At 38.4% G+C, this 13,656-nt stretch overlaps 1 protein-coding gene across 3 annotated transcripts in view; it reads right to left on the reverse strand.

The window, feature by feature from the left end:
- Positions 1–6,765: 6,765 nt before the first annotated feature.
- Positions 6,766–13,656, reverse strand: part of LGR4 (leucine rich repeat containing G protein-coupled receptor 4) — a 75,234-nt gene continuing 68,343 nt past the window's right edge. For 2 of the 3 annotated variants that reach the window (XM_069016491.1, XM_069016493.1), the window contains exons 16-18: positions 13,348–13,469; positions 12,718–12,816; positions 6,766–9,721 (exon numbers count right to left, since the gene is read on the reverse strand). In XM_069016491.1, coding sequence (XP_068872592.1) covers positions 8,445–9,721; positions 12,718–12,816; positions 13,348–13,469 — 1,498 coding nt within the window. In that variant the 3' untranslated portion in view covers positions 6,766–8,444. The remainder of the gene's footprint in view (positions 9,722–12,717; positions 12,817–13,347; positions 13,470–13,656) is intronic. The other variant, XM_069016492.1, reaches the window with a different exon arrangement.

Genomic DNA, 13,656 nt, shown 5'->3' on the forward strand with positions numbered 1-13,656 from the left:
CGCGTCCCTGCCGCCTGGCCCCTCCCCCCCGCACTTCCGCCCTACCCCGAGGCGTCGGGTGCCCGCCCAGCCCTGCTCCGTCCGGTGCGGCCAGGGCCGAGGCAGTGCCTGGGAAGAGACACCGGGACAAGACGGGGTCAGAACCGGCGGCCACTGATACGCTTTTGACCAGTGAGTCGACTCCTCCCAGCACATGGGATCTGACGGAGGCACCTCGGCCCGGGAGAGGCAGCAGGTCCGGGACTGCCTGCCTGGCCCTCAGCTTCTCAAGGGTGATCACTGACACGCGTATGCTAATCTATAGGAACTCCTCACAGTTGTTCTTTCTTACTTAACATTTTTGCACACGTACCAGTTCAATAAGCAGGAACCAATAACCTCATCTGCAGGTGACAACCCAATACATCAGAAGAAGGCATCTTAACATTTTCGAACAGCCAAGTCAAAATTTGTAACCCATACTTGCCGTAAATTGCAAAATCCCATTTCAGTCCTCACAATTACTATCTTGTTTCTGATTCAAAGTTCTAAAGACCTGATTTGCATACACCTCTGCTAGGCAAACGGTGTCCTTTGCCTTCTCTATCAGTTAATTCTCCACTGAGTCTACAACTATCTGTAATAAACAGGTCACATTATATATATATATGTGTGTGTGTGTGTGTGTGTGTGTGTGTATTCCTGTACTTGTTCTCCACTACATTCTTTGTCAGTCTTCTATTTGGGTTCCAAATCCCAAGAACACAGTCACTCCTCACTGGTTATGCTGGGCCACCCTGACTCCCCCTTTTTAGCCAAATCTTAAGTAGGATAAGCAACACACATTTGAATTACCGAAGCTTTTTGTTACCTTCAAATTTCATCAACCAAGGTAACTACTGATCAACAGTTGGTAAATTTTTATAAAACTTTGAGTCATTTTGCTGGGGCTGACTAAGCAGAAGAATTACATTAAGATATAAACATGAAGATGAGATATAGAAGTTTTAAAACTATTGTAAATTTGGCTGCTATATTAATTGATCTTGCCAAGATTCTTCAGTGGGTTTAACAAGAAATATATTTTTAATTGGACAGGCAAGTTGAAAAATAAGAAACAGTATTAAAAATGCTTTGTCTAAATCAAGAAAGTCAATTGTGACATCTGAGGCAATTGACTTGCCATAAAAATTGAGTTTCAGTAGCTCAGTGATACAAAAAGGTCATAAAATCTATATAACCATTATGTGCACCTAGATACCACCAAAAATGAGTGCCATGAGGTGGGAGACATCTCAATGCCATCATTAACAGTCCTAAAAGATGCCTAAAATGATCATATTTGAAAATTTTAAGATGGGATGTTTGGTGCTTGCGCTGCAGACTGACAGGCACCCAAATCTGTAATTTCTCTGCCAGACAGGCTGTATCTCTCCTATCTCTCAGGAGCACATACTTCTCCCTCCCTCTTGCTCACTGAACCCTTCACTGACACACAAAAGTGGTAGAACTTTTGCACGCTTACTAAAGTGGTAGAAAAATATTTGGCCAAACAACCTGTGGTCTGAGCAAGCTAAAGCTCAGGGATGTGTCAGACAGCTGCTGAGGCCAAAACCAGGCAAGCAACAAGAATACACAGACACAAACTGAGAGGGAGAGGCAGAGGTGAGGTGTAAGGGATTTGGGATTTCCTCCTTTCAGTGGTGGAGCTTCTGCATTTGGCTTACCATTTCACAAGGAACTGCAGTTTTGACAGGTTGGAGAAATAACATTATGGTTCCTGTAAGAAAAAAACAAATGTTATTGCATCACTGATCACCAGATGACCATAGAGAACTGTTTTCCAGCAAGCTGAAAAAGACAAAAAAAGGCCTGAATACATCTCTAATCTAAGCATCCCCAGAAGATTGACTGCATCACTATGCACCAAATTGATGCTCATGATGCTAAAATAACTCCAGCCCCTTGTGGTAGATTGTTGAGCTGATTATCATAAAATAAAGAATCAAGTATGACTAGGCACATTATCTAGCAAGCAAATTACACCTGTTGAAATAATTTAAGTTGATGATTCAAGTATTGGAGACAACAGAATATCACTAGAATCTAAATTTCATGCCAAGTAAGGTTAAAACAAGAGAAAATTTCAAATTGGTGTGAATTCTTAGGATACAAGTTACAGAAGCCAGTGCCTCAGCTTTGCTCAACACAACCTATGGTTTTACAGGAGCTTTTGTATGTGTGCTGCATGCAGCTAAGACATAAAAGCAGCATAGAAGTTTTTCACTCCATGGCTACACAAGCACTGTGAGCAAAGCCGCATCTCATGGCAAGCAGGAAAACTTCAAGTATTTTAACAGGCTGCAGACCAAAGTAATTTCAAAATATCTTAGGAAGGCTTGAAAACCTTCCCTGACCTTAAAGGCCATCTCATAGTGAACACTGGCAATAGTCATAAATGAACAGAAAATATGAAAAGCCCCATGTTGTCTCAGTAAATTGACGAATTCTGGAGCTCACTCCACTGGGCATCTCTCACTTCTAACGGAGGCCTACATCATCTTGGATGGCCAGAAACTATGAAATGGATGTCTCAAGGCGCGGTAGCAGCAATCTTGCCAAACACACAAACATTTGAGCTTGTCTATTCTCTCCCTATCCTATTATAAAGAATATGAGAATTTCTCAGGATTCAGGAGCAGATATCGGGCAAATAGCTTATACTAACAAACCTTAGCATTGGGACAAGCTAGTAGAGTTTATGCATCAAGACTGCCTGTAGAGAGGGTGGCAAAAGCCAGTTCACCCTTTGGGAAATTAAAGCATTGTTGCTGGAATGGCAGAAGCATTCCAACTTTGAAGAGATGTGAAAACATAAAATAATATTGTTATTATTCCTCTTACCATTCTGCTCAACTTGTCAAGCTGGCTCCACAGCCACTGTGCCCTAGTTAACACGGGAAAGGTATGAGCCCAAATAATGTAATTTTGTAAAAAAGCATTGAAACAACAATCCTGCAGGTTCAGGTACACAACGACCACAATGGCCACAGAAGGACTAACAAACAGATAAATGGCATGTTGCAAGGATGGCAAAACCTTAATTCTGTGAACTGAATGCCAGAAGCAGCTGCCCTGGCAAGAATTACATGGCAACACTGCTAAAACCCATAGGCAAAATCAAACCGCCACAATGAAGCACAGAAGTTGCTGCAAACAAATGCTGCAAACTGAATGTAGTGAATAAATATATATACACACCCATATGGTTGATACCAGTGTGAAAAATCATCCCAATTTATCACTAAAGAAACTACAGAAACTACATTCAGTCTTTCAGTGCTAGCTCACTGTCATAGAATATAGAATAAGCACTTAAGAGCTATCTAGCAACAGCAGTAAAATTAAGTAAAAATAGCACGATGACCTATACTTTTTGTCTGTTTGGTCATGCCAATCAGTGTGTCTGAACAACCAAATGCTCCTGACAAATTTCTCACAAGTATTCCCTAAATTCCACCCACACTATTTGAAAAAACATTTTATATATAAAATATCAAGTAAACAATTTCATAGGTAGCAGACATAGAAAAGATCTAAATTCTAGGCACAAACTACTCTGAATCACTAAGCACCTTGATTTGCCAACTCTTGTTTATGAAATAGTTCAGTTTTAGAAATTCAACTGTAATCTGATGAACTCAGTCTCTGAAAACACAAGAGCCAGCAGAAGGAAACTTCTCAGTTCAACTTGATGAATACGAGCCAGATTTAATGAAAAGAATCAGAGTAGATTGCTTGCAGATGTCATGTTAAATTCCCCAACAGACATTAAGGAACACAGAAACATAGAAATAATCCTATGGAAAAAAAAATTACTAAATTTAGGCAGAAACAGAGGCTTAGACATGCTTTAAGCTTGAAGAAAAGACTATTTTACTTGCAACCTTGAAAAAAGTAGAAAATTTGAACCAAATATAGTTGAATTCAAGTTTTTTTAAGTCTTCTTAAGTCTTCAGATTTTCCAGCATGAGGAAAAATAGTGTGTCAGGCATAGGAGTAAGGGAGAAAGCTACTTGGCTCACACTCCATGTCAGAGCTCAACAAACACTGCCTATACTTGTCTTCTGGCTATTTTTGTACCTGAATGTGTAGTTCTGCTTGATTAGAGGCTGTGAAACCTGAGAGGATTGCTTCACTTTCCTTCATGGTATGATGTATTCTCATCGTTGCAGAATACCGTATACACTACTAGTCCCAGCCCAGATTCTGCTGACTGCAGATGTGGAGCCATCTGCTTTAAAGGGACAGGGCCTTGAGATGAGAATTTCTCTTGTCTGGGGAAATGTGGAAGAACTCTATGTAATGTATATATTTTAAAATCACATCTTTGTGAATTGCTAGCAGGATTCCCACTCAGCCCAGCTGTTTTATGTTAGTTGGAGATCACAGCCCTCCTGCTTTTGAACAGCAAAACTTCTCACTTCATTAGCTAGTGTATAGTTCTGCATAAAGTCTTTCTCTCCTTTAAGGCATCAGTTCGTAACAGATTTATTTGCTCATTTTTGGGCTGGAATTTTCAGGACACAGGTTATGCTTTTGTTACTGGAAACCAGTGAGACAACATTTTGTTACCCTCAAATCAAAATGAGCTCCCTATAGCAAACACTACAGTGACCACTAACTAGTATTTTATGTAAAACCTAAACAATATTGTTTTATATTGGTGTAGTGCCATATGTGCAACATATAAAATATGTCCATTCACCCTCCAAGTTCTTACAGTATACAACAGTACAGAAAACAGCAAATTGTGATATATTATCCCATTTCAGATTTCATTTCCTTATTTATTGAATCATCTTCAACTGAAATCTAGTGCTAAATCAGACTCTACAGTACAATATGTGAAAGGTAATACTGAAAAAACCTCCTGCTAAAAAAATAAACTTACACCAACAGTAAAAGATCAAAAGCATTTACGTAATTAGAAATTATTGAGAGTACATATGAAACAAACTCTGTATTGTGCTTTTAATTAAAAATATTACCCTGTAAATTGAAACTGAAGGCTTAAAAACAGTAATCAAAATTAAAAGAATTACTGAAGTATCTTTGTGTAAGTTGGGAATTTCTGAGTGAATTTATAAATAAATGGGAAATTCTACTGCAAAGAAATGAAAAAAGGCAAAAGGCATCTAGATTAAAAAGTTGCTAAGCAGATGCATTATTTTTATAAGAGAATGAAAAGGCTCAATTTCAAATGAAGAGCTCTCCCCAGCATATTGCCACAGAGCAGACTAATAGCCATCTGTAAGAAATTACTCTTAATGGGGGAAAGATAGGGAATACCTTTGGCAATTTTGTGACCATCTCCCCGCAAAAAGGTGCTTCCTCACAACAGCAGAAGATAAGGGAGAAAAACAACAACAAAACGCTCTCCTTGCCGTATGTTTTTCTTTTAAAGTCAACAGTAAAGCCTTTTTGACTGCTAAATCCAGCACTGGAGCTCAGTATGACAGTTGTGGAGAGGGCTAGAGGCAAGATATGGGACATTGCAACTGTAAGAACAGTTTCAGCTAGTTTTAGACTCTAGAAAATTGCAGGATTTATTTTCTGTGGGCACCCCAGGATATAACTTGTGGTTTCACTTGTTTCAGACTGGAAACTGAAAATAGGAAGCTTTACCTGGCTGAAGAGACTGCTGAGGTGACAGCTCAGAAAGCCACTGGTACATAGGTAACAAAAATCCCGCATGCTGCTAACACAAAACAGCTTTAAAGCAAGTTGTCCCCATGTATTTGACATTGCTTTTGGAGTGGGAGCAAATGCTCACTGGATGTGAACATCTGAACATTCCACTGTGCCCTGGCCTGAGATCAGCTTGACCAGCAAAGACACAATGAAAGCTGGCATTAAGTACCTGGCAACTGGATGTCTGGATTCTCCTTATGTGATTGCCCATGGGTGTCACACACATGGTCATGTTGAGAGAGGCAGGTTTTGCAGCACTGCTTCTTAATAGGCTGGTTTCAGTAGCTGCTGCTCATATTCTTTCCCCTCTACCAGCAGCAGACAGAACCAGTGTGTGCTGGAAGACACTGGGCTGACTGTATTAAAGAGTTAATTGCTAGTACAACTGAACTCCAAAAGCATACTGATATACAGTGAAATACTAGAACTTCAAATGGATCACATCCGACAGCACTGAAGACTCACTTGTAAAACAGAAGAAATAAATCCGTACTCGAGAACATTGAAAATACAACAGGCTTTCTGGAAGCTTCATGGTTGGATTTCCTTCCCTACTGATTATAAATGGCAGCTGACATTTACAGTTATTTTTGAGAAGCATTCTTATTACCTTTGACAGGTCAGCCAACAGAGAGAATATGGGACAAGCTGTGACTCTTAGACAATGATGGCTTAAAAAAACCCCACAACTCCCAACATAAAGTATCAATATGAAAATTATAATCTGCATGGTTATTCAAAATGTACTAAAATTTCAACTCAAACACAATATATAACACCTTTAATCAAGAGATTGCTTTATAAGAGGGCAAACACTTTGCTTAAGGTTTTTAACCTTTTGCATGCCAAGAGTCAGCATTATTCTGACATCATATAATCGACTTGTAAACTGGCAACTTTCTTGCTTTTCTGGCAGTTCTTTCTTGAATGAACATGTAGCCAACAGTAGATGAGACATAATTTATGCTCAATAATTCTACATGTGCACCATTTTCAGCTTTAACTTTTGAAAAACAGAGATAAATGACCATAGGTATTCATGTACCCTTTATTTGCTTTCAGTGTAACATTCCATGCTAATTGCAGATGTAATATTCATGAGTGTAAATATAAGAATTAACAACTCTGGGATGGTTTTCTTCCCTTTTTACACTTGAATATTTTGGCTTACAAAATTAACAGCATACAGTAAATATTCTTCCCATACTTTGTACAAAGTACATAATTTTGATATACAAGGATCCTGTTTTTATTATAGTGACAATATACAACCACATCTATTTACAATGAAAAAAGTACATAAACCACATTTTAAACATTCTGCTACTGGCAGCCACTATTGTTTAGGAGGTAGCTTTAATTAACAAAATGAACTGAAGCCACATTTCCCATCATGGGTTCTATCAAATAACTTAAAATACAAAGATAAAAATTCATTGTATGAACAGTATATACAGTTTAATTCTCAAACCAGCAATCTAGCTTTAGATCTCAACAAGAATTTCTCCAGAGTAACTGGGATAGCAGTGGATTTACTCTTGATCTAGTATTGCCCAAAACCCTTACATAATTACTTAATCATGCATTAATAACTTTGTATTGATCATATTTCAAACTAAATATAAAAACTGGATCACTGGTTGTACTTGAATCATTTGGGTCTCAGAACTTTAATGGTTTAAAAAGATTGCACTGATTTATGTGAAAAATCAGTGACTTTGCACAGTGTACTTCACTGTCAGTAAAGTAATTGGAAAAACGCTTTCTTTTTTACTGCCAAATTGCCTTGCATTTTGCCTCTATTTCCTAAAACCTCAGTCTATGCATAGGTATTCCTGGAGTGCTGTAACATTCAACAGGCTGCAGAGTATCAGCCAGTCTTATTGCAAAGAAATGAGCTGTGTACAGTGACAGCACTGCTACATTGACATTCCTTCCAATGGTATGACTTGACTGCATAATACTGAAGAAATTTGCTGTGGTTCACCTGAAGTAATGAGTCATCACTGGAAAAATGTGTTCAACCCTATTAATCTTGACAGCTGTTAATATTCTTACTTCGATAAATGTGCAGAATATTGTGGATTACAAGTACTTTACTGCAACAAACTTTTTTTTTTAAATTGAATATTGGCTAAAATACAAAACAAACACAGTATTCCGATATTGCTGTCACAGTTACATACGGGAGAATTAATCCCTTTTTTGGCCCTGCAATAAAATGCATCCTGAGATTCAATGCTGAATATACTATACAAAGCTAGCAATAGATCTTTTTTCTTAATTATAGAAAAGTCACATTTAAAAATAATTTCTATAATATTAAGCAGCTGTCCTTTATATTGTGCTTTCATGGGGGGGAAAAAAAAAAAATCAACAGAACTTACCACCAGCAGAAGCAAAGTACAACTGCAGTATGATGTGGAAACAGCATTAGCATGTAAAACTGTATATGAGAAACCACTATTGTGTGAAAAGAGTAAAAATATTGGGTAACAATTTTGGTTTACCAATTATTTACAGTCAGGGCAATTGATTGATTTAATTTTTAAAAAAAAGTATGGCTCAAGAAATTACTGCCCACTTCCCTTCTTTACAAATGACACTAAATAATGATTAGAAAAGTGCTTCCTGCTTGAAAGGTCAAAACAGGCAACAGTCTGTGAAGCATTATACCACTTTATTGGAACAGCTGATGGCAGAAAGCCTTTTCAGTCTTTAATTCTTGGTATGTTGTAGGCATAACGAACCAAAGGGAACCCTCTGCTTTGGTAGAAACATGCACGGCCACAGGCCTGCACTTGGTCCGAGCTGTCTGACACAAAGGAGTCGTCCTCGTCTGCATAGTCAGAGTGGGCTGACTGGGTGCCACAGTCCGACCAGTAGCCATCTGGCCTTTGGCAAGGCACCACTGCCAGTGCAGGGCAGCTGTGGGATTTTATTAAATGTTTACAGGGCATGGGCTTGGATAAAAGGAGTGATTCACAACATTCACACAGAGCAATGTTACCCTGCAAGTGGGTGTAAACGCCACAGTCGTAGTAAAAATCCTGCGTCACGCAGCCCCCTTGAGCATTGACAGCAATTGCTATTGCTCCATTCTTCCTGGTCAGATGGCGCCTGAGCAACTTCCAGTCTTCCTTGAACTTTGGGTTGAAGAATACATACAGGACTGGATTCAGGCAAGCAGGCAACGGGAAAAATATCAAAGTAACAGACTTCATGATTTCAGGGCTGATAGAAATTGCAGTGATCAACGGTGCAAATGAGAAAAATGCAACAGGACAGAAAAAGATGCAGTTTGTGAAGATTAGCCAAGCAACATGCTTAATTGTGCTGGACTGGGAGTTTTCGGAGAGATCCTCTTTTTCCAAGTTGCAATAGAGTTTAGTGTAGATAACAGCCATTAGCAAAAATGCTAATGAATTCAGGAGCACTAAAGTTACTGTGAAACTTAACAAAGGTGTTTCTCCAGTGGGGAAGGGCAAGCAAAGGGGTGACGCTGAGTACTCTGCTTTATAAAAAAGTGGTAAGCATCCTGCTACCAGAGCACACAGGAAAGCAAGAAATGCCGCAATTTGAAATTGTTTTTGGTGATTGCTTTTCCCCTTTTTAATAAACTCCTTTGCAGAGAAGCTCCGTTCAACAGCTGCCAACATCAGGAAAAAAATGGCACTTTCTGACGAAAAAACTGCAAGAAACCCAGCAATTCTGCAACCACTGCCAGTCTCCCACCATATGCCAAATTCAGCAAATCTCCCCCAAGATACAGCATCCAAGAAAGTTAAAATACCAGTATAGACTCCCATAAATAAGTTAGATATAGAAATCAGGCTTATAAACAGTTTGGAAGATGGCAATGTAGTACAGGAGGCAAATATTGTTAACATGACAAGCAGGTTGAAGAACAAAGCAACCAAAAAAATAAACCAGACAGTAAGCCGAATCATCCAGCTGCCCAATAAATATTCACAAGGCTTAAAAGCACCTAGAAGAAAACAAAAAACAAACAGAAGGACAACCAATTTAGGAAAAAATTCTGCCTTAATAAGCAAGATTTTGAAAAGGTCTTAAAAGCATACTCCTCATTAATTCATAAATAGAATACACAGCTAAACTGCTAAATAGGGAAGCTGAAAGTAAACTATTCTGTTGAAGCTATTTACTAATTAATTATGCCTGAAATAATAATTACTACAGTAAATGGTCACTTGAGAACATTTTGTATAAACAAGCTAGCTAAACAAACTTAATTACCTTTTAGCTATTCAAAATAGCTTTTATTAGTGCCACCTAAATACTTTTTTCTTTTTATGTAGATTTCATACTTCATAAAAAAGGTTGACAAAAAATATAAAAGTAAATGTTCACAATCCCCTTGTAAGGGAAAAGAATTTATTAGAAGGAACATATTCTCTCAAAAAATTATTCACAAACATGCCTTCTGGAGTAACTTTTGGTCACAAGGAAATGTGTAGAACAGCAGACAAATTCAATTTAATCAGCTTTAATAGGGACAGGAATTTACCACAAGCCTTGTCCCCCAGCCTCGCCACTGAAAGGCACTGTGAGCTTGAAAAGTTATATGAGAAAATGGTATTTTTCTTCTTCTTCTGCCACTTGAAACAGCTTACATAATAAAAATGTCCAACAAGCAAAATAATAGGAGGCAAGACAATGAAAAAAGGTCACTACTATTGCTTACCCTTCTAATCCTCCTAATTGCTATTTATTCCATAGGGAAATCCTACTGATTTTAAGCAACAATTAGAAGAATTTAACCTCTCCTATATCCTCATTAGGCACTGCTAATTGTCCAAAGCACAATAGCTTAGGATCCCTCCCTGCAGTTGGGGACCACTCAGGGAGCTGAAGAAAAGTGCCAAGCTGCAAAGGCTGGAGCTTCTCAGCTGGATTCAGCTTGTGACCCTGGCTCTGTGCAGCACATGCCTTTCCTTTAGGCAGGGGAAAGGTAAGGACAATCCATCCCTACCATGAGCAGGAACAGAACTGCCAAGAATGATTAAATGTCAGTGCAAAAATCTCCGAAGGCCTAAAGCAACTTCCAGAAATTAATGAACTGACAAAAAAAATATTTTTTTTGGTTGTTTAAGTGATCAAGCTTCATGTCTGGGCACAAAATAATGGAGCCCACTGGATTATCAGAAAATCAGGAGTAAAACCCCTTTTCAGCAGGTATTCCCAAGTAAAACATCAATGACAGAATAATTAATTTTACCATACATTCATATGACACTATACCTGCTAAGCCGATCTACTTAAAAATAAAAACAACTTCCTACTTACAAAATTTTAAAATGTCAATTCTCTGCTTCCAAAAATCAATTTGAAGCCATTTTTCCAGTAGCTGTACTTTAGACAAATAAAAGCCACCACCCTTTCCTGTCTGTGTTTCTCCCAAAGTCTAGCTGTCCTTTTGAGTTAAAAGTTACCCTCCTCTCTTACTGATATTCCCAGCCCATGCTAGGAGGGGGCAAAAATTCATGCTCAGAAGGATGTTTCAGTGAACTTGAGCTACTTGAGCACCACTGTTCAGCAATCCATTCTTTAGGAAAAGTGCAAGTGGATCTACAGCTGAGCAATGATTCAGAACTTGCATGACAGGTGGAGTATCTTATGACTAGATAGCAGCATGGCATAGAGACTTGTTAGTATGAGAGGGACTGGTGAAAAACAAGGCAAATTGTGGACTTGTAGAACAAGCTCTTTCTTTTTTCTCTTCTACTACAGCATTTCTGGCATGGACAAAAAGAAAGAGCTAAAGACTTTACAAGTTAAACCCATGTAACACACCATCTCAATTCTCATTCTGTAAACAGGAGATCAAAAGCAAATAAGCACCATTAACAAATTAACTTTCAGATGATGTACAATTACACTAATAATATATTTGATGTTCTGACTACAGGGTTTTTTTGGCTATGATCAAGAAATCCTTGTGATATTCTGGATATTAAAGCCAGAGCTAGCTCAAAAGAGAAACAGATTTTTGTAACGTAAAATAGTAGTTAGGAAAAGAGAAAGAAATAAGACTTGGAAAACTCCTGCTCATCCAGAAGTAACTTCATTGGAAGCATACTGTTCCCCCCATCTATATGTTCCTGTTTATGCAGACAAAAGGGTACAAGATGTATGGAAGGAATCCTCTGTCTGTGGCAAAGGCAAGAAAGTAAGAGGCACCACAGCAAGTCCTTTAGGAACTGAATGGAATGGTGTACAGAAATTTGCAGTTTGAGTAAGAGAAGCAGAAGGGCATAAACAAAGCTGCCTAGAATGGAAATATTCATTGCAAGATCAAAGACTTTTAACACTCCTGGACTGTTCAAGCCTGAATTGGAATAAATCTGGTATGCCAATAAGACTAACCACTCCACAAGTGTCTTTAGCAGTTTAAAATGCTACTGCCTACTCCAGGTACTTGTAATAGCCCTCTGCTCACAGTTAATGTGGCTATAGTAGGGCTGGGGAACAGATCATGTGAATGTTCTTTATCCTCTCTCCTGGAAAGATATCAAGCTTGATTAAAACCACCAATGATAGACAGCAGTTTGAGTTAAGCTATTACTGAACTCTCACTGAAACAGATGAACATTCATACAGTCTGCTCCACAGACATCTCCTTGGCAAAAATAAAGCAGAATTAGGGGGCAGTGCATTAAACACAGCAGACTCCAAATATTGGCATTACAGTCATGATTATTCTGCCTTTGGAAAGAAATTTCTGTATTTTTCCTAGCACAGTTCTCCAGTAAAGTGCTATGTGTCTAAAGCTAAGTCAAGTCTTTGTGATTGCTCATCCAAAACAACACTGACATCAAATCAAGTTGTGCCCAAAGCATTGTAGAATTTAATCTTCTGTGTACAGAATGACTACCAGGAATGAAAGATGTAATTCTGCACTCAACTCTTTGCATAACACCACACATGAAGTTCAGTGTGGCTAAAGCACATTTTAAGATTTACCTGTTGCTGGTGTACAGTGAGTAATAGTCTGTCCCAATTCATCATTTTTCACGTTTCTTGGAGTATCTGCATCAGCTGTAGAAGTGAAAAACATGTCAACTGTAGGAAGAAAAATAAGTGAAATGGCAGTGAAGCTGCCTAGGATGGAAGTAGCTCACCAACACCTGAACCTTTTGACAAGTGAAGTTGTTCTGGTTTGCCACATAAGGTCAGATGGTCAGTGCAGAAATTGCTGCTCACAAGGCTTTGTAACAAAGCAACATCTTTGATCACTGGGGAAAGATCTATGGAGCCTGAAGTAGACAGTGGAAAGACAAGTCCTGTCTGAATAGACAGGTTGAAACACTGAGAACAGTAAAACCACGACAGAAGCAATACTTGCAGTTTGAACTTTTTTTTAATTACTTTTTTTTTCAGACAGGCAAGTCTTACAGTGTCCAACATATCTTTCACATATTTAGAAGGAACACTGCACTGCTGATTTGTAAGGAATTGCTATGGACTTTCAGAGACTGCTTTTGTATCCCTATAAAGACTTACATTTTTCATTCCCTTATTCAAAGGCAACATACACTGTTTTCTAGTCTGGTACAAAACAATACTGCTGGTTGAGTATGATGAAACATTTACCCTTCTCATGATCCATCAAGGCACCTTGATCTTGGTGACTGGAATCTTCAGCATTAGAGTTTAGATAAGAATCACAACCCCAAAATGCACAGCACTGATAAGCATATGGCACAGAGAGTGACCTGAAATACAGGCAGAACAAGGAAGACCATTAAACTTTGTAACCAAAGTTAAGATTACCACCTATTAAAAATACTTAAGTAGCACACTTCAGTGCTAAACTCAAGTCTTTTTCTCACTGTCACTGATAAAAACTATTTAAAATTGGATCAGGTATAACCATTTCTAATGAACTCTTGCCCTGAGATA

Source organism: Aphelocoma coerulescens, chromosome 5, assembly GCF_041296385.1.
Source record: "Aphelocoma coerulescens isolate FSJ_1873_10779 chromosome 5, UR_Acoe_1.0, whole genome shotgun sequence".
Taxonomy (NCBI): domain Eukaryota; kingdom Metazoa; phylum Chordata; class Aves; order Passeriformes; family Corvidae; genus Aphelocoma; species Aphelocoma coerulescens.